The sequence below is a fragment of the Leptodactylus fuscus genome, chromosome 1, assembly GCF_031893055.1.
Source record: "Leptodactylus fuscus isolate aLepFus1 chromosome 1, aLepFus1.hap2, whole genome shotgun sequence".
Lineage (NCBI taxonomy): Eukaryota > Metazoa > Chordata > Amphibia > Anura > Leptodactylidae > Leptodactylus > Leptodactylus fuscus.
This window is the reverse complement of record NC_134265.1, coordinates 238748327-238775838: the sequence shown is the minus strand read 5'-3', so window position 1 is coordinate 238775838 and position 27512 is coordinate 238748327. Positions and strand designations below refer to the sequence as shown.

The window sequence follows — 27512 nt, the reverse complement described above, 5'->3', positions numbered from 1 at the left end:
CGAGGAGTGGACATTAAACTTGGGGACAGATGGAGGATGACATTAAACTAGGGGCAACTGGAGGAGGACATTAAACCACGGGGGGGGGGGGGGGGGGAGCTTGACATGTCTGCCTCTAGTTTCCCCGAGTTTAATCACTGTTTAATGTCACCCTCAAACTGCCCCAGTTTAATGTCCACCTCTAGTTTCTGCCACTTTAAACTGGGGCAGGTGGAGAGGGACTTAATACTGTGGGGCAATTGGAGGGGAACATTATAATGTGAGGGCATATAATGTACAGGTGACTGTAGGAGGATTATACTGTAGGGGCACAAAGAAAAATTGATGAGAATGGGCGAAGTCAATGTAGAAGTGGCTGGGTGGAGCTGAATTTGCCACAACGCGCATACTGCGCCGCACATTTTGTCCCTCTTTCCATCCATTGAAAATTGGGACGTATGAGACCCTATTGTAGTGGTTTTGCGATTGGGTTACTGGCCCTGCATTTTTTGCAGATGAAACGTTACAACCGCACAGCCAATGACTATGACTACATCTTAAAACTGCAGCCGTTTTGGGGTAATGTAGTAATATGTCCCCACTGTTATGTGTTATACTTCTAAGAAGTAGTGGGCAGTGTTGGATAGATAGATAGACTGTACTGTCTAGTGATATATTGAGAAGCAACTGCTGTGCTAAACGCTTGTATAGTAGAGATTACATGGGATTAAAAGGAAGCTGGTTGGCCGTAGCGAGCAATCAGGGGACTGGACACTGATTTTATAATATATATATATATATATATTATAAAATCAGTGTCCAGTTCCCTGACTGCTCGCTACGGCCAACCAGCTTCCTTTTAATCCCATGTAATCTCTACTATACAAGCGTTTAGCACAGCAGTTGCTTCTTGCATTGTCGTACTACACATATCCCCTTTACGGCCGGTTTACTGGTCGCTGCACACAACAAAGATGGACTCCAATCATTGTTATGGGCGGGTGGAGAGATCTGCGCGTGCGTACTGAGGTTGCACAAGGGAAGGAGGTCCTGGAAAGTAGAAGCAGCTGCTGAATCCTGAAGAGGCTGCTCGTCCGTCACTTCTCAGGGTGAGAGACCGGCTCAGAAAGGTGAGTGCTGCTGCTTCTTGTACGTGTGCTTCAGGGGGTGGTGGTGGAAGGGTTAATCACAGTGTTGCCATGGCAGTGTGCTGTAGTAACATAGAAGCGGATGTGTTTACATGGCAGCTGACTACTAGAGCTAGCCATCTACTTGTAGACATCCTGTTATGATGGGGCAAAGCTCTGCTGTCACTTCTGTGTATGGTATATGAGAGGCCTGTAGTGCCATGTATACTAGTATGTATTCCACAGGTTCATTATTAAAGGGGGACATCACTGTACACATAGGTCTACATTAAGTTTGGATTGTGTGTTCTAGTACTGGTACCTGTATTCAGGGATTTGCTTGTGGGTGTGCAATCATAACCTAGTATCTGAATACCCTTTCTGAGTCAGAGTGGCTTGCCTGGTACCCCTGGCATCAAGCACTTGGGTCAAGTCCATTGCCAGCACTGCCTTACAATAACATAAAATAGTGACTGACTGTGATACATTAGTACACAATCTGGATTCTGTCACCAGCCAGGATGGTGCCATATGGGTCATCAGCCCTAGCCAAGTGGCTATGAAGATCTGAAGCTGTCACCATTATCTACTTCTAGTTCGTGATCAGAACATGTTTAGGAAGATGAACTGCAAATATCATGGCTAAGAGACTAATCCAAAATAATGATTTCAATAGTGGGAAATGGTTTTTATTATGATTATAGTAGAGCTTCCCTTTCACACTGTTCATTGGGTGCTTTATATTAATTAGACCAGGTTTTTTTTATTCCCTGTCATTTTAAGGTGTGACTCTGAACACTATATTTAGGGTGCATTCACTTATATCAGTTGCATCAGTATCCTTTTTTTGTCCCGTGGTCATTACAACTGATGAGAAAATACATCAGTTGTTATTAGGCCTTTTTACAAATTTTTACCATCAGTTTTTACCGTAATGTTCCACAACGCATGATGGGCTGCAGAACCAATAGAGTAGGGGTTTAGTGAAGGTCTAAAAAACCCAAAAATAATTACTTTTAGTAAAGGTCCATTGACAAGGATCCACCGTCAAGTTAAAATCTCAGCTAAACAGATCCAGTATTCACGGTATTTTTCGGACAAAATAAGATGTACCCCAGACAGGGGCAAATTAGACAGAGGCATTATACTGTGCGTGTAGGGCAACTAATGTGGTATTATACCGTGCAGGGGGAACTAACAGACGTGGCATTATACTGTGCATAGGGCACTAACAAACGTGGCATTGTACTGTACATGTTGCACCAATATTGCATTACACTGTATGTGGGGACCAATGGGGCATTATACCAACGGGGCATTATATACACACACATACACTTCCTTCACTTGTGTCGGAACTGATCCCGTAGAAAACTGTGGGATTCGTTCTTGAATCCGTTTCCCTCCAGCTTGTGTGCACCACATCGGAGGGAAACTAATAATAGGGCTGTACATATGTGAATACACCCTTCTTTAGTAATTTAGGGTGTAGTAACTGATCACATATAATCCACTGTGTGTGCAAGCTCTTCCCTACGATGGTGGCGGCAGTCTAGTATTGTTACTCTGAAAAATTACTGGCGTGGCATCTGTGCTTTATGTGCTTATGTAATTTTTCACTGTCAATGTTATAGCTACAAATGTACCCCCCCCCCCCCCCAGTCATACCAACTGATCGGGAGGGGGGGGGGCATCTAGTCAGAAGCAGAACTCTCCACTATCAACTATTCTAGGGGGCCTCTGCACGTGAGAAGGTGGAGAGCCTGTGGTACTGAATACCTTCATGACTTCATCATTGGTAGGACCAGGGTTGTATTTGTACAGGGGCCCAGTAGGTAGAGGGTGCCCAATGTAAGAACACAATATTGAGTCTCAGGGCTGTCAATTAGTGGTGAATTGTCAGTGATACATAAAGGGGTTCTCCGTGATGAATTGATGGAGAGCATATTCTGTTCTTGCACAGGGGTCCTCTGATGTTTTTGGGCAACATTGCATAAGACCCTCAATATGTCGATCATAATAAGAATAAGCAATTTTCATCTGAACAGCTCTTTGTTGTCCAACTAGTTGTTCCCATTCAGTTGCTGTTGCTACACTAGCCCAGGTTATATGCCCTGACAGGCCTAAACATATTGAAGGGTTTCCTAGATGACTGGATTTGATTTTTAACGTGTCCATGCCGACAATGATCACTTAAGTGAAGACAAGCCTTTTATCATGTAACAGGATACTCCATCCGCAGATGTAGATATACATGGAAAGTCATAAGCAGTGCTCATTATGGAGTGCTAATGATATATTACATATACTGAGGGTTTCCATAGATACAGGATAATTGTTCTTGTCATTTCAATAACAAGAAGTCGGCGAGCAGGTTTTTGCTGCCTACTCCTGCTATTAGCCCTCTGCTGCATAATGACTACTGCTGGCTGGAAGATTGACAATGAAATGCAAATCTATTTATTGCTATGGAACAAGTATCAATATAGCCTCAAGTAAACATATCCAATCAAACTCCAAGTTTTAGAAATTTGGAGAGGTGAAACATGGATCCTGATTAGTTTCTGTGGACAGTATGACCCTGCATGCATTTCTTTGCTACCGTTTACACAAGGCTTGGCTAGTGCTGACTTTCTGGGAGGATACTCTCTTTTATTACAATACTGTGGATTTTTGTGGCTATTATTTAAAAAGCATTTTGAGATGTACGGTATTAACTTTGCCCTGAAAGCTCAAGGGTTATTTCTTTATTTGACAGATCAAGATGGCTGCATTTGTTGACCATGTTCATTGATATGAAGTCTCTGTGGTTGCCGAGCCTTTTTTACACTTCTGATGGCATCGGAATCTATGCTCCCTGGACAACCCAAGCAACCGCAAGCGAAGGGGAGAAGGAAGCTCCACCAGGACAAGTCCTTCACAAGTGACACTGAGGGTGATGGCTCCTTTGTCTTTGAAGCTAATGAGGCTTGGAAGGATTTTCACAGCTCGCTTCTCCATTTCTATGAAGTGGGAGAGCTGTGTGACATTACACTTAAGGTACTGTCCTTTTCTTTAAAAAGGTGTCCCATACATCAGCATGTTTCTGAAGGTGCCACAAATATCTAATCTACAGCTTAAATACAGCGTCTTCTTGACGTTTTTAAGAAGTCCTCACTCTAATCTGTATACTGTTCTGATGGCACCTTTTTTTGGAGGGGGGGGGGCAAGACTGGACAAACATAGCTGTCTTTGGTGTCTTTTTTTTTTTTTTCTTCGCCCCATTGAAATAGACATGTTATGGGTGAGTTGAAGTAGATCACAGACAGTGTGTCTAGTTTTGGCCATCGTTCACACTTGTGTATTTGATCAGCGTTTTGCATTTACTATAGTTTTTAAAACCATTCCATGTGCGGGCCTAATACTTCACATGCTAATCAAATACCAATTAAATGCACAAGTGTGAATGAGGGCTTACAGTGTGCCTAAATCAACCAGGATCTGTGGACTTGTTTGAGTTAACTGCTCCAGCCAAAATGAATAGTTTTTGGCGTGGAATCCACCTCAAAATCCGCTGCCAAAATTGCTCCCATTGACTTCAGTGGGAGCCGCTCGCTTCTTTTTTCCGCTACCTAGTTTTGGAAAAAAGAAGCGAGATGACCCTTCTTGTCGCACATTTTGCAGTTGACTCAGCCACGGCTTCCATGGCATGAGACACGCTCCAGTGTAGGCCCATTCATTCAGGCCTACACAGGAGCGGGATGTCGCGACTGAATGCCAATGCTGCATTGGCATTCAGTCGCGGCAAGCCCCGTAGAATGTTCACACGGCAGAAAAGGTTTCCGCAACCTTTTCCTCCATGTGAACATACCCAAAGGCAACTAGTCAACCAGTCTGGGACTTGTCTGTGGCAAATTCTAAAGGATCAGACTCTTAAACCTCCTGCAGCATAAGGACATGGTGATGGTTTAGGGACCTTCTAATCTAGTGACCGGTTCTTCATAAATCAGTTGGAAGTTCCAGCACCAGAATGGAACTCTATGCCAGGTAGAAATTGACATAGATTTCTATTTGCGCGAGTTTTAGTAAATCAGCCAGTTTGAGGCATCCTGCCTTGACCCACCCTGATCCCCGCAAGACTCACACAGAATTTGGCGGGAGTGAGGCGCGTGAAAGGGCCTTCCACTAAATAATAACCTCAGTATCATCCCTCTACGCCAGTTTTCTATCGCAGAAGGAATATTAGATTCCCCCCAGTTGATATGGTTTTTAAAACCACTGAATATTGTAATGCCTTGTGTAAGTGAGAACTCCATTCCAGATGAAAATACTACTCTGCTTAGTTATGTGTGAACATTCTTGCTCAGTGAACTGGTAAACTTTTAATAACGCAACTTGTTCTAAGTTTAATATGAGCATAACAATTGCTCAAAAGGCCTGAAATTCAACAGAGCCTTTTTTAACCTTGTAATAACCATTTGAAGCAAATCAAGTAAAGAATTTGCCATAACACAAGATACAAGTGGGGATCTAGCAGATGTCTATACGTTAACCAGATTCTGTACCAAACTTCTGAACTAGGATTCTAGGGAGTTAAAGAGGATCTTTCATCAGATCGGGCACATGCAGTTTTATATACTGCTGGAAAGCTGACAGTGCGCTGAATTCAGCGCACTATCGGCTTTCCTGATCTGTGCCCGGTGTAAAGCGCTATCGATCCCAGGACCGTAGCGCTTTACAGTCAGAAGGGCGTTTCTGACTGTTAGCCAGGGACGCCCTTCTGCCCAGCAGCGCCTATCGCGCTGTAGAGTGTGAGCGGGGAGGAACGCCCCCTCCTCTGCTCAAACAGCTCGTCCATAGACGAGTATTATCAGGAGAGGGAGGGGGGAGTTCCTCCCCGCTCCACAGTACAGCGCGATAGGCGCTGCTGGGCAGAAGGGCGTCCCTGGCTAAGTGTCAGAAACGCCCTTCTGACTGTAAAGCGCTACGGTACCAGGACCGATAGCGCTTTACACCGGGCACAGATCGGGAAAGCTGATAGTTCGCTGAATTCAGCGCACTGTCAGCTTTCCAGCAGTATATAAAACTGCATGTGCCCGATCTGATGAAAGGTCCTCTTTAAGCACTGCCTCCACTTACCAGCTGAATTGGCCCATTTATTTTATTTATTTATTTTTGGAAATCATATTTATTAAATTGATGCAATCCATAATATTTAAAAATGTATCGATCATAATGAAGCAAGTGATGGTTACATTTTTTTTATTTTTATTTTTTGAAAAATCAGGTGGGAGGGTTGGAAAATTTATAGTGATGAGGTATGATAAAGGTAATAGGAAATCAGGTGAGGATGAGAATCAGTAATGGTTATAATAATAACTAAAGAGGAAGCCTTAAGGTAAATTATATAACAAAAGTAGCAGTCAGTTTCTTTTAGGGGTGGTAATAAAGTTATAGTTACAAAATGATATGGTGGAATTGGAGTGGTGATGAAAGGATGTTGGGTTCCGCACATGAAAGAAGGTATGGGAGGTTGGTCCACATTATCTCATACATTTTTATGAAAAATTTCTAGTTTCCAAGGAGTCCATTTTTCTTTAATGTTTTCCCAGGCAGGTGTGTCTATACAGCGCAATTTAATTCTATTTCTTTGACTTGGATAATTTTAGGTTTGACTTCTAAATCTTCTGAACTTTTCCAATTAGAAGTGATGACTCTTCTTGGAATGATTATTTTATTATGCTGTTTCCAGTTCACTTTGAGTCAACATTACTAAGTGTTCTCAGCCTTCACCCAACAGGTATTGGATATGGCACAGCAAAGTAAGGTTTAGAGAAGTTATTAGTTGGTATGTCATCCACTTTATGTGCATAATATATTTTTAACATTTGTACATATACTGTATATGGTAATATAGTTTCTATGGTTTATTTTGTGTTTATATAGGTTGGTTCTAAGCTGATCCCATGCCACAAACTTGTGTTGGCTTGTGTGATACCATATTTTCGTGCCATGTTCCTGTCTGATATGGCAGAGGCAAAACAGACACTCATTGAGATACGCGACTTTGATGGTGATGCCATTGAAGACTTGGTAAAGTTTGCATATTCGTCACGAGTCACTCTCACTGTTGATAACGTTCAACCCCTCCTGTATGCAGCCTGCATCCTTCAAGTGGAACTGGTGGCCAAGGCTTGTTGTGAATATATGAAGTTACATTTCCACCCCTCTAACTGCCTGGCTGTCAGAGCTTTTGCAGAAAGCCACAATCGTGTGGACTTGATGGACATGGCTGACCGCTATGCATGTGACCATTTTCCAGAGGTGGTGGAGTGTGAAGATTTTGTTAGTATGTCCCCTCAGCACCTTTACAAGCTACTATCTTCTGGAGATCTTAACATTGAGAGTGAGAAGCAAGTCTACACTGCAGCTATAAAGTGGCTCCGTGCTAATCCGCAGTACCATGAAGTATGGCTGAATGAGATCCTGTCTCAGGTATTACTTCATTAGGTTGTTAGGTGACTTGATTTGCAACATATTAAGAATGTAGAGATAAAGAATCAATGCTCTGTATCTGCTTCCATCTTAATTAGTATATAAGGTTAATTCTACAACCCTCTGTCCATTAGGTTCGATTGCCTCTCTTGCCCATTGAATTCCTCATGTCAGTTGTGGCCAAAGAAGACATCATCAGACAAGACTTGAAATGCAGAGATCTTCTGGATGAAGCAAGGAATTACCACCTGCACTTGACCAGCAGAGCTGTTCCTGATTTTGAATATACTATCCGCACAACCCCCAGAAAACAGACTGCTGGTAACTGCAAGCATGGATATTGTTGTGTTATTGACCATCTAAAGCCTTGAGTTGTTTTCTAATTATTATGTCTGTTGACAATCGTAGATGGATTAGTTATGTAGTTGTATCCCAGGTCTCGGCAGCATTATATGAGACTTTGCATGTATTAGCAGTAGAAAATTCTGAGCTGTGCAGATCTACAGAATCCATGTACAGCTGCCTGTAAACAAGTCCACTGCCAGTAAAACTGATTATCTCAGTCATTTTAGGGAACAGACGTGTTGCTGTTTGTCATAAGGGGGCAGTTGTATCTGCATTGTCAAAGTGACCTTCAGCAGAACAAATCTCTTCAATATGAGCCAGTGCTATCAGAAGTTAGAAATGTTATGTATGAGTCTGAAGAAGGATCTTGATTATACCATCATATACAGTACAAGTAATGTGTCATGGGCCACTTTAAGGGTTAATTATCACAATACACTCACCGGCCACTTTATTAGGTACACCATGCTAGTAACGGGTTGGACCCCCTTTTGCCTCAATTCTTCGTGGCATAGATTCAACAAGGTGCTGGAAGCATTCCTCAGAGATTTTGGTCCATATTGACATGATGGCATCACACAGTTGCCGCAGATTTGTCGGCTGCACATCCATGATGCGAATCTCCCGTTCCACCACATCCCAAAGATGCTCTATTGGATTGAGATCTGGTGACTGTGGAGGCCATTGGAGTACAGTGAACTCATTGTCATGTTCAAGAAACCAGTCTGAGATGATTCCAGCTTTATGACATGGCGCATTATCCTGCTGAAAGTAGCCATCAGATGTTGGGTACATTGTGGTCATAAAGGGATGGACATGGTCAGCAACAATACTCAGGTAGGCTTTGGCGTTGCAACAATGCTCAATTGGTACCAAGGGGCCCAAAGAGTGCCAAGAAAATATTCCCCACACCATGACACCACCACCACCAGCCTGAACCGTTGATACAAGGCAGGATGGATCCATGCTTTCATGTTGTTGACGCCAAATTCTGACCCTACCATCCGAATGTCGCAGCAGAAATCGAGACTCATCAGACCAGGCAACGTTTTTCCAATCTTCAATTGTCCAATTTCGATGAGCTTGTGCAAATTGTAGCCTCAGTTTCCTGTTCTTAGCTGAAAGGAGTGGCACCCGGTGTGGTCTTCTGCTGCTGTAGCCCATCTGCCTCAAAGTTCGACGTACTGTGCGTTCAGAGATGCTCTTCTGGCTACCTTGGTTGTAACGGGTGGCTATTTGAGTCACTGTTGCCTTTCTATCAGCTCGAACCAGTCTGGCCATTCTCCTCTGACCTCTGGCATCAACAACGCATTTCCGCCCACAGAACTGCCGCTCACTGGATGTTTTTTCTTTTTCGGACCATTCTCTGTAAACCCTAGAGATGGTTGTGCGTGAAAATCCCAGTAGATCAGCAGTTTCTGAAATACTCAGACCAGCCCTTCTGGCACCAACAACCATGCCACGTTCAAAGGCACTCAAATCACCTTTCTTCCCCATACTGATGCTCGGTTTGAACTGCAGGAGATTGTCTTGACCATGTCTACATGCCTAAATGCACTGAGTTGCCGCCATGTCATTGGCTGATTAGAAATTAAGTGTTAACGAGCAGTTGGACAGGTGTACCTAATAAAGTGGCCGGTGAGTGTATATAAGTTATTTAAGGATTTGAAATGTGTTTGAATATATAGATGACAAAAGCAAATGCTCTCATGAATAATGGTCGTGTAAAAACTGTTACTTTATAGCGTACCATTTAATATATTCTTCTACTCCTCTGTGTGCCCACTGTCAGGTGTTCTGTTTTGTGTGGGAGGACGTGGAGGTTCAGGTGACCCGTTTCGCAGTATTGAATGCTACTCTGTTAGCAAAAACAGCTGGTTCTTTGGACCTGAAATGAACAGTCGCAGAAGACACGTGGGTGTAATCTCTGTAGGAGGTCAGTCTTCCATCCATTTTACTATGTTGCTGCTTATTCTACAAATGTTAAAGGGAACTAGCAAACTCTACAACTGTATCTACTGATAATATTGAGTGAATGATAATGTATGAGATCAAAGAACCTCCTGTGTATAAAACCCATTGTAATATAATGATTAAGAACCTTACAAATCTAGCTGTGTGTGTGTCACTATTTTAGGGGAATATTGCTGACCTATAAGGAAGTTATTGTAGACGTTTAACACATAACTAAACTTTCGGACAACTTTTGACTTTCTGGCAGTGTTTGTGTCTTTAATACATTTTGTAATATACTTTATTATAAATTATTCACTATATAGGATCAGAGGTGACTTAAAGTATAAACAAAACCAATTTAGTGTCCCTCCCAAATGAAAGAGTAAAATATAACTTTTATTGATATATTAAAAATATCCTAAAATTAAGTGTTATTCCCTATAAAAGAGAGCACCAATCAAACCAGAAACTCCACTAGTGCTGTTTGGTGAAATACTAATCATACTTTAAGAGTCCCAGTGCTGGACCATAAAGAGCACTATGGGGTTAAACCTGTTACTGAATAAGCGATTCATAAACACCTATATGACAGCAGGACATCTAGTCCCTGGGAAATTGCCTCTTACAGTGTTCAGAGACAACTCTCCCTTTTTATTGTAACGCTGTCCCTAGGTGAAAGGGCACCTGACCGGTATATAGAGTCACTGCCTAGATAGTCAGCAGCTATTAACTCCTAGCAGTACAAGAAGTCTAATCTCAGTCTCTACGCGTTTCGTTTGCTGTAAAACTCATCAGGAGACTTCACGATCCCTGCCTATTAAGTTCAGGTTTTAGGTTTAGACACCTTGGTAACGGTGTGCGGTCATAACCGCAGTTCGCGGGACCCTTGTGGTGGGTGCCGCTACTTTCAGACACATATGACACTTAGGTTGGACTGCTATCTATAATTTTTCCAGAGATATCACTAGTTCACATCACAGTTGGGATTAGGATATTTATTTGCAGCTGCATAATATATTATGATATAAATATCCAAATATTCTCTTTCATATGACCCCAAAAACAAGTTTGTACATTTTACAATGTCTCAGATATAACTGTTTGAAATGACCCTCGCCCACGCTGATATTCTCTACATCTTACACAACCCTATGCTATCAAGCACAGTAAGGGTCTGTTCACACTGAGTTTTTTGCAGGTGGGTTTTGACGCAGAATCCGCCTTAAAATCTGCCTGCAAAAAAGGCTCCCATTCACTTCAATGAGATCTGCTCGCTTTTTTTCCTGCTAAGGATGTATATATATATTTTTTTCAGCTAGCCCTATCTTCCCCCGTCGTCCGTGGCACGATGCTCACTCCCATTTAGGCCCATTGTGGCTAGCCGCGTGGAGAAATCACATAGCTCTTAATAAAGAAGCCAGGGAAAGAATGCAGGATTTCACAGAAATCCTCCAAAAGGATCCAAAATTTATCAATGACACAAATATTGACAGAAAATCAAGTTTAGTTACGCTTTAAAGGAACGCTATGGGTATTTGCACATGTGGTGGATATGCTGCATATTTTTCCATCTGAAGTTTCAGGCAGAAAATCCACAGTGTGTGATAGTAGTAGAAAGATAGATAAGACAAATTACTTCCACATAGTGCTGAAAAAAAATTCAGTGTGGATTTTGTGTCTGCAGCATGTCAGTTCTTTTTGTAAATTTCACTTGTTGCTATCCATATGATGAAATCCATAATAAACATGCTTACAGCATGCAGTGCATTTTGCCGTGGACTCCCAGAAAATTTAATGTGGGAAATATCTGGATGGATGTATCCTGACTGTAGAAAATAAAAAAACAAAAACAAAACAGGACAACTTCTTTTATAATCAGGGGGTTTCCTAATTAAATTCATTTATGACAAATCACAGTGTGAAGGGTGCTTAAACAGGACCTTTCAGGCACATGCAGTTTTATATACTGCTAGAAAGCCGACATTGTGCTGAATTCAGTGTTCCGTCGGCTTTCCCGTTATGTACCCCGGGGTAAGAGTTGTTGGTGCCGTTACCAATCTGTGCCCACTGTCAGAAGGGCATTTTTGACGGTCTAGCTGGGCTGTGAGGAAGGCCCCTCCTGACAGTACTGTCCATAGCTCTGTACTGTCAGAGGTTGTATTCCCTACTGCCCAGCCATGACGCTAAGCTGTGAAGAGTGCCCCCCAGTACTAATCTATGGACAAGTAAAGTCGGGGAGGGGGGGGTGCTCCTCTCCCGTTAGCATCATGGTTAGGCGGAAAGGAACGCCCCCTCTGACAGTACAGAGCTACGGACAGTACTGTCAGGAGGAGCGTTCCTCACAGCCCAGGTAGATTGTCAAGAACACCCTTCTTGTAGCCATTACATTCCTGATAATGATCAGGCACAGAGCTCTTAGAGTGTTGCGAACTATTAGGCATGCAAAACTAAGCACTAGATGATATAAGGATTTTTAGCCAGATTTTTTTTTCTCACTTATAGTCTGAATTATACAGTATGTACATATACTTTTTTTTTTAATTATTCGTTTTTTGTTTTGTTTTGGTGTATCTTTCAGGGAAGGTGTATGCTGTTGGTGGGCATGATGGAAATGAACATTTGGGTAGCATGGAGGTATTTGACCCCTTTACAAATAAGTGGATGATGAAGGCATCAATGAATACAAAAAGGTAGTGTCATATTGAAATGATTATTTATTTTACCTTTATCTAGGGCTGGACAATTAATCACATTCATTTATGGTAATTAATTCACAATAAAGCACAATTATGGTTTTCATTAGAATCTGGAATCGCTGTTGTCCCTGCTCAGTGTCTGATATGTTCCATACAAGCTTTCTCCTCCGGCCGCAAGCGATGATCAATTGTATAATCTGTACAGGATAAGTACTGCAATATATTTACAAAGATGGTCCACTTTCAATGTAGATTACTTTGACGTACTTATTTTCACTTTACATATGCAATGCATCATGGTCTTGAAATCTAGATATAACTTTTAGTAATGGGGGTGAGTCAGTGTTCAGCAGACAGAATTAAGCATTTCTAACTTTTATCCTTTTACGTTAGCAAATCTCACCAATTGACTGTAAATACAAGTTTCGAGGGCAACAATTGTGTATTCTTATTGTTCACATTGCCAGTGTTTGTTAGCAAGCTGAACAAAGGAGCTTTTTCACTCTGCCCTTCCGAGACCTCTTGCAAACCGATTTGTTGAGTGGCAGAATAGAAACATTCTTAAGCTTTGTTCACAATTTGCAATGCATATTCAGCACGTTCGGTAGATTCGCTGCCCTTGGCATTCCTGCCTTGGGATAATTGTTCATTGAGGTTCATTACAGTAAATTGAGGAATAAAACTAGGTTATCGTGTACAGTAAAGCGGTTGTTCTTGTATTGATTTTGTACTGTGCTTTTCTAACTTTGCCAAGGAGGGGAACCTGTCCCTTATTAGATCTTTGTGCATCTAGTTGTTACCTACGGTGTCCTGTCAAACTGCTTATGCTTTCAATTTGTACCAATAAAGCTGTCATGCAGAATATGGAACATTTAATGTCCTAATGCCTTATCTTAAGGCGATGTCCAGCGCATAAAAATTATTTTTAAATTGTCTCAGAATGGTGGACAGAAATAGAAGAACAGCGCATTTACCTCTCCGATTCCCTGACACCCCCATTCCAATGCTGCCTAGTTCCCCAGTGGTCTCTACTTCTTGCTGTTGGGATGGTGTACCTGCACAGGGACGTTTGACCAATGCAGTCAATCATTGATTGTAGCAGCATTTGACTCAAACTACCATGTTTCCACGAAAATAGGACGTACCCCGAAAGTAAGGCATGGTAGACATTTTGCTGCCTTGCCTAATATAAGGCGCTCCCCCGAAAGTAAGACGTAGTGAATAGAAATGAATGGAAGTAGCCGGCAAGCGGGGGGTTAATCGGCGTGCCGGGCGCTTCCATTCATTTCTATGGGAGCGTGTGTGGGCACCGACCGGAGGCATTAGCGCTGGATGTCTGCTGACACCAACAGACACCAGGCGGCTATGGCGGCCGCCCGACTCCCGGGTGGTCGCCATAGTTAAACACCCGGCATCCTGCTGGGTGTTTAACTATGGCGGCCACCCGGGAGTCGGGCGGCCGCCATAGCCGCCTGGTGTCAGCAGACATCCAGCGCTAATGCCTCCGGTCGGTGCCCACACCGACCGTGGGCATTAACCCTTCTGGCGCCGGTGATCGCCGGCACCTGGAGCATGCTCCAGGGCCGACGTCACGTTGGCATGACAGCCGGGAGCCTTGTAAAGGCTCCCCGGCCTGTCTGTAGCGCTTTTCTTTTGCAGGCTGCTCTATGCAGCCTGCAAAAGAAATGATTTTTTTGCAATGCAATGCAATTGCAAAGGTCTGATCACTAATGCAATGCATTGCATTAGTGATCAGACCTTTGCAAGTGCATTGCAAAAAAATCATCATTTCTTTTGAAGGCAGGTTGCCTGTCTGTAATGTATTACAGGGGGTTAATAAATGCAAAAAAAAAAAAAAAAAGAATATATATATATAATTAGAGATGAGCGAACAGTGTTCTATCGAACACATGTTCGATCGGATATCAGGGTGTTCGCCATGTTCGAATCGAATCGAACACCACGTGGTAAAGTGCGCCAAAATTCGATTCCCCTCCCACCTTCCCTGGCGCCTTTTTTGCACCAATAACAGCGCAGGGGAGGTGGGACAGGAACTACGACACTGGGGGCATTGAAAAAAATTGGAAAAAGTCATTGGCTGCCGAAATCAGGTGACCTCCATTTTAGACGAATAGTGGATTTCAAATCCGGGTCATATGAGAATGTGAACTTTGTGACTATGAGACAGGGATAGCTGTACAGGCAGGGATAGCTAGGGATAACCTTTATTTAGGGGGGAATGTTATTAAAAATAACTTTTTGGGGCTCTATCGGGTGTGTAATTGTGATTTTTGTGAGATAAACTTTTTCCCATAGGGATGCATTGGCCAGCGCTGATTGGCCGAATTCCGTACTCTGGCCAATCAGTGCTGGCCAATGCATTCTATTAGCTTGATGAAGCAGAGTGTGCACAAGGGTTCAAGCGCACCCTCGGCTCTGATGTAGCAGAGCCGAGGCTGCACAAGGGTTCAAGCGCACCCTCGGCTCTGATGTAGGAGAGCCGAGGGTGCACTTGAACCCTTGTGCACCCTCAGCTCTGCTACATCAGAGCCGAGGGTGCGCTTGAACCCTTGTGCACACTCTGCTTCATCAAGCTAATAGAATGCATTGGCCAGCGCTGATTGGCCAATGTATTCTATTAGCCTGATGAAGTAGAGCTGAATGTGTGTGCTAAGCACACACATTCAGCTCTACTTCATCGGGCTAATAGAATGCATTGGCCAGCGCTGATTGGCCAGAGTACGGAACTCGACCAATCAGCGCTGGCTCTGCTGGAGGAGGCGGAGTCTAAGATCGCTCCACACCAGTCTCCATTCAGGTCCGACCTTAGACTCCGCCTCCTCCAGCAGAGCCAGCGCTGATTGGCCGAATTCCGTACTCTGGCCAATCAGCACTGGCTAATGCATTGTATTGGCTTGATGAAGCAGTGCTGAATGTGTGTGCTTAGCACACACATTCAGCTCTACTTCATCGGGCTAATAGAATGCATTGGCCAGCGCTGATTGGCCGAATTCCGTACTCTGGCCAATCAGCACTGGCTAATGCATTGTATTGGCTTGATGAAGCAGTGCTGAATGTGTGTGCTTAGCACACACATTCAGCTCTACTTCATCGGGCTAATAGAATGCATTGGCCAATCAGCGCTGGCCAATGCATTCTATTAGCGTGAACTGAGTTTGCACAGGGGTTCTAGTGCACCCTCGGCTCTGCTACATCAGATTGCTACATCTGATGTAGCAGTGCCGAGTGTGCATCAGATGTGTAGTTGAGCAAAACTGACTCAGCACTGCTAAGTCTGCATTCGCATAGGAATGCATTGGCCAGCCTTCGGCCAATCAGCGCTGGCTCTGCCGGAGGAGGCGGAGTCTAAGGTCGGACCTGAATGGAGACTGGTGTGGAGCGATCTTAGACTCCGCCTCCTCCAGCAGAGCCAGCGCTGATTGGCCGAATTCCGTACTCTGGCCAATCAGCACTGGCTAATGCATTGTATTGGCTTGATGAAGCAGTGCTGAATGTGTGTGCTTAGCACACACATTCAGCTCTACTTCATCGGGCTAATAGAATGCATTGGCCAGCGCTGATTGGCCGAATTCCGTACTCTGGCCAATCAGCACTGGCTAATGCATTGTATTGGCTTGATGAAGCAGTGCTGAATGTGTGTGCTTAGCACACACATTCAGCTCTACTTCATCGGGCTAATAGAATGCATTGGCCAGCGCTGATTGGCCAGAGTACGGAACTCGACCAATCAGCGCTGGCTCTGCTGGAGGAGGCGGAGTCTAAGATCGCTCCACACCAGTCTCCATTCAGGTCCGACCTTAGACTCCGCCTCCTCCAGCAGAGCCAGCGCTGATTGGCCGAATTCCGTACTCTGGCCAATCAGCACTGGCTAATGCATTGTATTGGCTTGATGAAGCAGTGCTGAATGTGTGTGCTTAGCACACACATTCAGCTCTACTTCATCGGGCTAATAGAATGCATTGGCCAGCGCTGATTGGCCGAATTCCGTACTCTGGCCAATCAGCACTGGCTAATGCATTGTATTGGCTTGATGAAGCAGTGCTGAATGTGTGTGCTTAGCACACACATTCAGCTCTACTTCATCGGGCTAATAGAATGCATTGGCCAATCAGCGCTGGCCAATGCATTCTATTAGCGTGAACTGAGTTTGCACAGGGGTTCTAGTGCACCCTCGGCTCTGCTACATCAGATTGCTACATCTGATGTAGCAGTGCCGAGTGTGCATCAGATGTGTAGTTGAGCAAAACTGACTCAGCACTGCTAAGTCTGCATTCGCATAGGAATGCATTGGCCAGCCTTCGGCCAATCAGCGCTGGCTCTGCCGGAGGAGGCGGAGTCTAAGGTCGGACCTGAATGGAGACTGGTGTGGAGCTATCTTAGACTCCGCCTCCTCCAGCAGAGCCAGCGCTGATTGGTCGAGTTCCGTACTCTGGCCAATCAGCACTGGCCAATGCATTTCTATGGGGAAAAGTTAGCTTGCGAAAATCGCAAACTGACAGGGATTTCCATGAAATAAAGTGACTTTTATGCCCCCAGACATGCTTCCCCTGCTGTCCCAGTGTCATTCCAGGGTGTTGGTATCATTTCCTGGGGTGTCATAGTGGACTTGGTGACCCTCCAGACACGAATTTGGGTTTCCCCCTTAACGAGTTTATGTTCCCCATAGACTATAATGGGGTTCGAAACCCATTCGAACACTCGAACAGTGAGCGGCTGTTCGAATCGAATTTCGAACCTCGAACATTTTAGTGTTCGCTCATCTCTATATATAATAAAAGTATTAAAAATTCAAATCAACCCATTTCCCTAGAACACATATAAAAGTATGTAAATACTGTGAAACACATACCGTACATGTTAGGTATCCCTGTGTCCAAAATCGCCTGCTCTACAAATCTATAAAAATATTTTTATACTGTACAGTATTTAATAAATGTTAATTTTTATATTTAGCAATATATGTGAATTCTTCTTTGAAAAAAATAAGACACCCCCTAAAAATAAGACATGGCGCATCTTTGGGGGCAAAAATTAATATAAGACACCGTCTTATTTTTGGGGAAACAGGGTATCAGTATCATGGATTCCTATCATGGTGCTAGTTTAGGCTTTATAGACCTACGGAGGGGACAAGGTATGATGCCATAATATAGCTGCATTTATGCTTTATGAATAAGCAGGTCTGAGTTATGACCAAATTTGGGTGGAGTCAGAGTATAATTAGATGCAGAGTTTGCATATTTACTTTCATGGGAATTCAATCACTAGATTTTTAATAACTTTGAGGATTTTACTGCTTTTGACTGACCATGGCCGACAATCAGCCATTACGAAGGAGTCCAAGTCGGGCTGTGGAAAATTAGTAGCTGGTGGTTTGGCCTACTGAATTCACAGCTTTGTGAATAAGCCATTTGTTTTAGGCAAAGGGTTGACAACTATCAAGGAGAACATTGACTTCCTTTAGAGAGCAATCATTTTGGTGCACAGCCAGTTACATGCCAAAAAAGCTTGGTGCCTCCTCATCTAGGCAACAATGCAGACTCCTTTGGTGTTTCCATTGCTCCATAATCCTTCACAATAAAATGTGTGTGTTAATTTTAAAGATCCTCAAAGGAATCTTACTCTAATGATTTCTTAGGCTATTTCACACCTACCTTTTGTATGTAAATCACCTCAGTGGTTTTTGAATGAGCCCGTTTTTATTCATATGATAATGAGCTTCCAGCCAGCACAGGAAGTTCCCAGCAGCACTCCTCTCACCTATCTGATTGTGCAAACAGGAAGCTGAGTCATCATCAACAACAGCAGACATAGGAAAGAATAGCGCAGAGGGTGCACGATGAGACTTCCAGGGTGCACCAAGAATCTAATTAGCATATGAATAAAAGCGGGCTCATTCAAAAACCACTGAGGCGATTTACATACAAAAGGTATGTGTGGAATAGCCTTTCTAAAGGCTATGCATGTATGTGCTTATCTAAAAAATGACTTTATCCAATGATAGAGCCCCTTTAACAGCTGCAATTCTGTGACCACTGCTCCTTCCCCCCCCACACACACACTCACACAGTGGCTACGCAGGGGGGGGGCAGTAGTTTGACACTGTGATGATGGCTGTATTAACATGTCTGTCCTGTCTTGGTATAAAATGGCCAGCTTCTATATAGATATCAGATAAGTACATACCGGTAAGTAGTTGTTTTGTTTTTTCGCTCAAGGGGGTGGTTTTTTGTTGTTGTTGTTGTTTTTTTATATATATTTGTGGAAGTGGCAGGGACAGGCAGACGGGGTGAGGGTTTTATGGACTGACTAACTGGCAGCATGGTAGATTCTTAGAGAAAGTGAAGGAAACCAGCAACATGCTTTCCCTGCCATAGATGTGAATGCTTGATCCACCATGCAGGGTCCTGTTCAAACTGTGTTCAAATGGTGCGTGTGTATTTTTTATTTTTGAAAAAGCCCAAAAATGTTTTTTTTTTACAAATTAATTTGCAGGTTTTAAAAATGTATGTGGATTTTGAGCTAAAACTCTGTATATGAACACAGCTGTATGGAGAAGTGTTGTATCATGGGAACAGATTCTGTTAAGTGTAAACACACTTGCTCTATCTAAAGTGTGTATGTGTGAATAAAACTGAAAACTCACAGTACATCCTAGTGTGAACATGTGCAAGCTGCTGTGTCTGATATAAATACAGTAAATGCAGCATCACTCTGCACACACCACAATATAAAAAATAGTTAATAGGCAATAGCAGTATGGCATTTTTACTTACTGTATATACTTGAGTATAAGCCAACCCGAATATAAGCCGACCCCCCCTAATTTTACCACAAAAAACTGGGAAAACTTATTGACTCGAGTATAAGCCTGGGGGGGGGGGGAGGGGAATGCAGCAGCTACTGGAAAATTGAAAAAATTAAAATGGCTGGTGTTTTTGAGTGTAGTAGTTGCTGGGTGCTGGGGAAGGGTCGGGGGTGTTTTGTTTGTCTGTCTGCCCCTTCCCTGAGCTTGAGGACTGGGGTTTTTCCCCCACTTGGACTTCAGCCTGGCTGAATATAGGGTATCTGCAGTGCTCCTATTAACCTCTTTACGACAGAACAGGAGCACTGCAGATACCCTATAGTCAGTAGACCAGGCACTTTCAGACACAGGGATACCTAATGTGTATTTGTTTCACAGTCATTTAATACTTTTGTATGTATTCTAGGGAAAGGAGTGATTTACAACTTTCATTCTATTTTTTATTATATATGTACTTTTTCAATATTTTATGGGAGATTCTATACATTACTATTGCAGTTGGTTATAGATTCCCCCCCCCCCCCCCAAAAAAAAAAAAAAAAAAAAAAAAAAAAAAAATTTTTTTTTTTTTTTTTTTGCTTGACTCGAGTATAAGCCGAGGGGGGGGGGGGGGGCTTTTTCAGCACAAAAACTGTGCTAAAAAACTTGGCTTATACTCAAGTATATATGGTACCTATATAAATTTGAGGTTCTTTGTTGTACGTATTTGATCAGTAGGTGAAGGGCAAGTAACATTCGGAACGATTCTCCATTCCAATAAGAATAGCCTTAGGCAGATGGGAGACTAAAGTAATTATATTTTCAAACACATACAGGTATAAATACATACACATACTAATGAATATATATATATAAAAATTAGGGCTGGGCAAATATGACCAGGGATTTCATCTTAATTATGATTAATGGTAATTATTTAGGTCTCCTCCCTTTTGGTATGAGTGTGTTGAAGGAACCAAACCCCGCCAAGCCATAACTGCTGTTATACTCTGGGGTTGAAGAGAATTAGTGGAGGCATAGGGGAGGTAAACAAACATGAATAAAAGTGTTACTCCCTACTTTCTTCAGCGCCTCTGATAAACGTCAAGGACCGGTGAGACCTGTGATTTAGTCTCGGCAGTCACATCAGTCACACATGCGATGCTTCAGTCTATGAATCATGATGCCCCGTAATCAGCTGAGGCCCAGTCTCAGTCCTCAGTGGTTCTGATGTCAGTCAGAAGCGCCAAGGACAATGGAGAGTCATGCTGGAGCCCAGGAGAGGTCAGTAACGTTTGTTTGCCTGCCTTGGGCCTCTGCTTGTTATACTCTGGTGACTCTGAGTATAATAGCAGCTCTGATTCAAACAAAACTACAGGTAGAGCTTTGCCAATGTAATAACCAAACTGTAATAACCGCCGTGAACAAAATCACTTTGATTATCCTGGTTGGTGTTCACTTTCTTTTCAATTAATTGCCCAGCCCTGACACTATATATCATAGAGAGAGAGATAACCAGACTCTGGTACCTTCATCTGAACTAAGCCAGGGTCATAGAGGTGCCCCTACATTCAGCTGTAAGGGAATAAATGGAATTCAAATATAGAGGAAACAGGAGAAATCTTTTTAATATTCAAATGTATTTTTTATTATTTTTTTTTATAGGAGAGGTATTGCTCTGTCATCACTTGGTGGCCCAATATATGCTATTGGAGGACTGGATGATAACACCTGCTTTAATGATGTGGAGAGATATGATGTGGATGCTGACCGCTGGACTGCTGTGGCTCCGATGATCACCCCTCGTGGAGGTGTTGGATCTGTTGCTCTGGTGGTATGTGTATAGGCAAATAACTAATATAACACACTTTAATAAAATTATACAGTGGCTTATAAACCAGAAAAGTTGAGCCTTTATGCGGTGCGGTGGCTCAGTGATTAGCACTGCAGCCTTGCAGTGCTGGAGTCCTGGGCTTGAATCCAACCAATGACAACATCTGCAAGGAGTTTGTATGTTCTCCCTGTGTTTGCGTGGGTTTCCTTTGGGTTCTCCCACACTCCAAAGACATACTGATAGGGAAGGAAAAAAAAAGTTGAGCCTTATTTATTGATGTGCAATGAGTAGGTCAATGGAGTTTTAGTAAACATATATTCTAAAAACTTTGAAGGACTTGTGAACCTTTTTTAAAGGTTCCAGGTTTATGCAAAGGTGATAATTTGCTGATTAGTGGAGGTCTGACTGCTGGGTCCCCCACTGATTATGAGAATGGGAGACCTGCGATCTCTATATGAATGAAGTAGCAGGTTGTGCATATATGTTACAGTAATTTTAATCTTTAAGGAAAAGTGGGAGTAAATAACTTGGCTATCTCTGACAGATGAATAGAGTAGCAAGTTGCCTGCTAATCCATGACCATTTTCATGACTAAGGCTAGGTTCACACTAGCGCTTGTTTTCCATCTTTCAGGTCTGACTATATTGGGATCCACAGGGCTCAGTGTGTAACCACAGTTGTAGCGGTCCAGAGCTCCATCGTTTGGGTTCCACGATGGAGAGAGCCCGGCGCTAGTGTGACCCTAGTGTAATCAATTTTCATGGATCCTTCATAGAAAATATCCAGAGAAATGACATGTTCTATTATTTAAGAGATTGGTTACATGGACCATTACGAAAAAGGAGGCAAAGGAACAATCTTTATTGTTCCCCTACCACTTCCTCTTCCGCTTTCAGTGTTTTCTGTTGCAAGCGCAAGACCTGATATCTACTTAAGTATCTGTATTTCCTTGTCTAATGCCCAGACATACACCCACTTGAGAGTGAGGCTAATGGCTTTTGCAGTTGTATGAAATATTTTCAGTTTCCCACTGAGGATTCATGCAGTGTGCACAATGCCACATCTACATTGTAATACTAATGATGATGTGTAATTTGAAGGATCCCAAAAACTCCAGTATAAAACCATTTAGGATGCATGTAAACAGGTCTTTGAAAGAGCCTCATTTCAAGCAATGAAAATGACAATAAGGAATTTTTACTTAGTGATACTTCCAAGTACTTCTGGGCATATAGATGTGTGTACATATCGTGTTTGGTTTTGATGATTCCATTGTTGTTCAGCTTGTAGTCCACCTCTTCTTGTGTAGCCCAGCACTTGTAACAAATTATGACTGATTTCCACTGGGACAACCAATGGTTTTGGCTTAGGAACCAGAGCAAATAATTGTAATAAACTATCTCTACTTTAAATATATAAATTAACTAATTAATTAATTAATTGCATTCCAGAGAGATCAATAACCATAAAGTGTAACTGACTTTTGTGTTTAGAATCATGTCTATGCAGTGGGGGGAAATGATGGCGTTGCTTCCCTCTCAAGTGTGGAAAGGTATGACCCACATCTGGACAAATGGGTAGATGTGAAGGAGATGGGTCAGCGAAGGGCTGGTAATGGCGTTAGTGAACTTCATGGCTGCTTATATGTTGTGGGTAAGTTGTTTTGTTTCATTTTTTTTCTGAACTCTCTGCATATATTAGTGAATAATAACAAGCTAACAGTGCAGGTACTAGCATCTCCATTGTCTTCTTGAGCAATATATTACGTAGTTTCTGAATGTTCACATCAAACGTGTATTCTAGTTTGTACAACATATAACACTTATATGCCCAAAGAAAAGTTATGTAATTTTCCCAAACCTTTTGTGTATCAAGTCCTTGTAATTTTCGAAATGTTTGCTTTTTGCCCTTCCTTAGAAACATAAAATATTTCCTTCACTATAGAAAAATCTACCCGTGGTCATGTGATGAATACACTGGTGAATGGCTTGTTGCAGTCACAGCACAATAATCGGACATCTGCATGGTAATGAGCTGCGCACATGAGTGTCCATCACATGACCATGGACTGATTTTATGTATAGTATCCACTGGAAGTAATAGAATGACAGCAAGCAGAGATTGCAGAAAGTATAATGGATAATTGGGTTAGAGAATAAGGGATAAGTGATATCTAGGGTTCTACCAATGCAACCCCTAGGGATCATGGGAGTGGGGTTTCCTGAGTGTCCTACCGTGTTTCCCCAAAAGTAGGAAACCCCTCGAAAGTAAGGCATGCAAGGAATTTCTGTTGAATTGCCTAATATAAGGCACCCCCCCCTGAAAATAAGGCATGCCCAAAAATCATTGCAGCCGGCTGATCACTGTGCGATGTGCTCCGTGTGCAAAGGAAAGCCAGCTGAATTGCAGAATTCACATGAGTTATGGAAGGATCCCATTACTGTGATCACTTGAGTCTTGGCAGTTGGACCCCCAGTGATCAGATGCTTATCCCCTTATCCTGTCTGCTTCCAGCTCTGCCCACTGTGTATTTCTGGTGCTAGCACCTCCTGTGAACTGCTGATCAACCTCCACAGATTTGATGTTGATGGTCTATCTTCTATGACAGGCATCAATAACAAAAAGCTGGACAAAACCATTAGGCAGCTTTCTTTTGTTGCAGATTTTGCCTCATTTTTCTTAACTAAAGCCAAGAATGGGAAGTCTATAGGAAGATCATATGCTTCTTCCTTCTGCCCATTCCACTCCTGGCTTTGGCTCACAAAACTGCTGCAAAATCCGCAACCAAAAAAAGCTGAGTATCCTCAACGTGGGGCCTTTCACAAGGATTTTGCAGCTGATTTTGAGACAGATTTTTCCTCAAAATTCCTCCATATTTAAGTCAAACAATGCCCGGATGTTTAACATTTATCTAGTTGATGCTGCTCTTGGTGACCTTCTTTTGCTTTTCTCTACAGGTGGATTTGATGACAATTCTCCCTTGAGTTCAGTAGAAAGATATGACCCCTGTACCAACAAGTGGGAATATGTTGCAGAGCTAACTACCCCAAGGGGTGGCGTTGGCATAGCAACTTTAATGGGCAAAATATATGCTGTTGGTGGCCATAATGGAAACGCTTATTTGAATACGGTGGAGTCTTATGACCCAATTATGAATAGGTAATTGTGTACAGTGGCATTTATATGGTTATGTATCTCTTTAATGTAAACTTAAAGGGTTATTGCCATTTTGTAAAATTGCTTGTAGAGCCCGACTGAGCAGTGCAGCCCAGTTATATTCCCATCTTGGCAAATTAGAAAACCATTTCACCCTTGTCCACAGGTTTTGTGTGGTATTGTAGGTCAGCCCCATTTACTTTATGAACTAAAGTAGATCTGTTTAACTAATCCCAACCAACCCCTTTCCGTTCATGAATGGCTTTTAAAGGGGCTCTATCACTAGGAAAAGTCATTTTTAACTAATCACACCTTTGCATAGCCTTTAGAAATGCTATTTCACACTTACCTTTAGTATGTAGATTGCCTCAGTGGTTTCTGAATAAGTCCGTTTTTATTCATATGCTAATTAGACTAGTGCATGATATATTGTGCACTCCTCTCCTGTTGTTTCCTATGGAGGCTGCTGCTCATGATGACTCAGCTTCCTGTTTGCCTCACACAAATAGGAGATAATAGAAGAGAGGAGGCTGCTGGGAACTTCCTGAGCTGGCTGGAGGCTCATTAGCATATTAATAAAAATGGACTTATTCAGACACCACTGAGGCAATCTACATACTAAAGGTAAGTGTGGAATAGACTTTCTAAAGCCTATGCAAAGGTGTGATTAGTTAAAAATGACTTTTCCCAGTGATAGAACCCCTTTAAGGGGCTGTTTTTTTAATTTGTTAGTAACCTGCATGTACTCTAGCCCTGTACTGGTTTGGATTCCAATTGGGACTAACATGAGGCCTCTCAGTCCTTTAATACCTACATGAAACCTATTAGAATGGGAGAAAGGTTTCATACTTGAATGTATCAGATAAATATGCCATAAAGCGGTATTCCCAAATATGAGATTGATATGGCTCCCACCTCTGGGGAATGACTGAAAAATTCTAATAAGCTGTCCTTCAGTAGAATGATTTCCCTGACACTATACAGGACTTTTATTGAAAATCTCACTATGATATGAAATAATGTTACACCCTTTGTGTTATTAATGGGTTAATAAGTGCACCCATATAACTTTAGCAGTGATTTCTGGATATCTCTGGAAAGGCCTAGCATCTTCTGTATTTGTTTACATGGTGTGTAGCTTCCTTCTGCAATGCATTCTGGTAGTTGTAGGCTCTCGCACTCCCCCCAATACCCCCTCTCTGTCTCCGTAGCAATTCCTTCCACTGGTGGCCTATCCTAACTGGACGACATGCCAATTTAAATAAAAAAAACTAACAAACAAACAACAAAATCATGAGGTACTCAGAGTACTGCATAATAATTTTAATGCTGATGATCCCTATACTAAAGTCGTATACGATAAACCATAACACAGAAGTGCTGCCATGAGATTCTTCTGGACAAATGTGTTTACTGCCATTGCCTTGGGTGCAGCTTAGAAGCAATAAATGTACATGTGCAGCCCCCAATTAATGGTAAATGTATGTGTCCAGGAGCACCGGGTGACAGCAGCCTTAGGGTGGTGATGCACTATGTATCTGAATGTAGTTATAGCCGCCACTGGTCACATGGTACGGTATAATGGCCCATAGTGGCCCCTCCAAACGGTTTAGTGTCCCAGCATATCTTTCAAATGTTTCAGGATCAGCCAAACCCAAAATTTTTGATGTTTGCCATTCACTAGCTATTACTATTCTGTGTGGTCTCTTCAGATCCCAGAGTATAATAAGTGGAGACATTTAAAAAAAAAAAGTTACTCCCCTCTCCTGAGCGACTACCGAATCCCTTCATCACTTTACGGGAGTTACATTGGCATCAAGATATATAATGACACCAAAATGACCCCTGAGACCTAATCAGCAGTCTCCGACATAAGAGCTGAAGAGAACAGGTAGCCACTCAGGAGAGGTGAGTAATGTTGTTTTTTTAATGTTTGATCACCTCCTATGGGCCTCCACTTGTTATGCTGTGGGGTCTCTTTAGACCCCACAGTATAATAATATCAGTTTCATTTCGACTGTGTTTGGTCAGAGAGAAACCACTGGGCAATTTTGTCTAAGCGCTGCCCCCACATGGACATGGGCTGCAATACCACATTATTATGCCTCACGTGCCAAGTGCTGGGGGTTGCAGACCCCTGCTCTACCACCATAATTATGGACTCTAGGTGTTTCCAAACTCCTGTGTTATCATCGGGGGTTGATTTCTAGTTCCTCTAGGCATCTATTGCTCTTTTCAGACACATAATCGCAGTCTGTTTGCATTGTCCACACTGCGATCCAGGCTAAGATTAGTAAGAATAATTGATGTATTAAGTCTTTTTTACATACAACATTTATTCTTTCCACATTATATTTCACTAAAATATGAAATGATGTTTAATTCCTTTAATCCTGTGTACTGTCAGCGAAATCACCTATGGGGAATGCATCTCTCTTGGACTCCCCCCCCTGACCCCCATCTTGTGTCATTTAGAATGGAAAGATGGCTGCACATGCACAGAGTCTCTCTATTCAGGTCTGTGACTCTTTCCAAAATACCTGAGCAGGCTGCTTTGGTTATTTTTGGGGATCCCATTAGTCCATTCATTGTCTTCTCTGTCTCTCATTCCTCTTTTATAACTTCCTTTATTTCTTTTCCTGTGACTTCTGGTTGAGTAACACTGTTCTTTCCATTATTCAATAGATGGGAGCTTGTTGGGTCCGTGGCTCACTGCAGGGCCGGAGCAGGAGTTGCTGTTTGTGCTTGCCTGAGTAACCAAATCCGGGATATTGGCCAAGGCTCAAGCAACGTGGTAGATTGTATGTGACCAACAAAACTGGATTTCTCTCAGCATCACTTAACATGTGATTTGTGTACTAGGAACCTTGTCTGTATATAGTGGTGTCCAGAGATTACATAAAGGTTGTACTCGTAGTATACCTCCACCTATTCTGTGATCTGTAACCACTGGGCAATACTACAAATCTATTTTCCTTTTCATACTACTTACAAAACCTAACTATTAATTTATTTGTTGAAGTGCCAAATGTCTTTTGCATAGAGGCTTCACAGATTTTGCTGTGTCTGTATATAGTTTGCATTGACCTTTTTATGTGTGTATATATAAAAGTATATTTATTGAAATATTTTGTTGTGAA

The 27512-nt window shown here is 42.5% G+C and overlaps 1 protein-coding gene across 1 annotated transcript; it reads left to right on the top strand.

The window, feature by feature from the left end:
- The first annotated feature begins 1023 nt into the window (after nt 1–1023).
- Nucleotides 1024–27512, top strand: KLHL8 (kelch like family member 8). Its single transcript, XM_075284764.1, has 10 exons — nt 1024–1109; nt 3865–4145; nt 7032–7580; nt 7715–7901; nt 9718–9861; nt 12460–12571; nt 21048–21216; nt 22710–22869; nt 24174–24375; nt 27058–27512. The coding sequence occupies exons 2-10, from the start codon at nt 3942–3944 to the stop codon at nt 27179–27181; spliced, it is 1851 nt and encodes a 616-aa protein (XP_075140865.1). The 5' UTR covers nt 1024–1109; nt 3865–3941; the 3' UTR covers nt 27182–27512.

Bases quoted from the DNA above. Each gene is read 5' to 3' on its own strand.
- KLHL8 (XM_075284764.1), top strand. From the start codon at position 3,942: ATGGCATCGGAATCTATGCTCCCTGGACAACCCAAGCAACCGCAAGCG. The intron at 7,581-7,714 runs GTATTACTTCAT...TCTGTCCATTAG, and splicing joins TGAATGAGATCCTGTCTCAG to GTTCGATTGCCTCTCTTGCC. The intron at 21,217-22,709 runs GTATGTGTATAG...TTTTGTGTTTAG, and splicing joins TTGGATCTGTTGCTCTGGTG to AATCATGTCTATGCAGTGGG.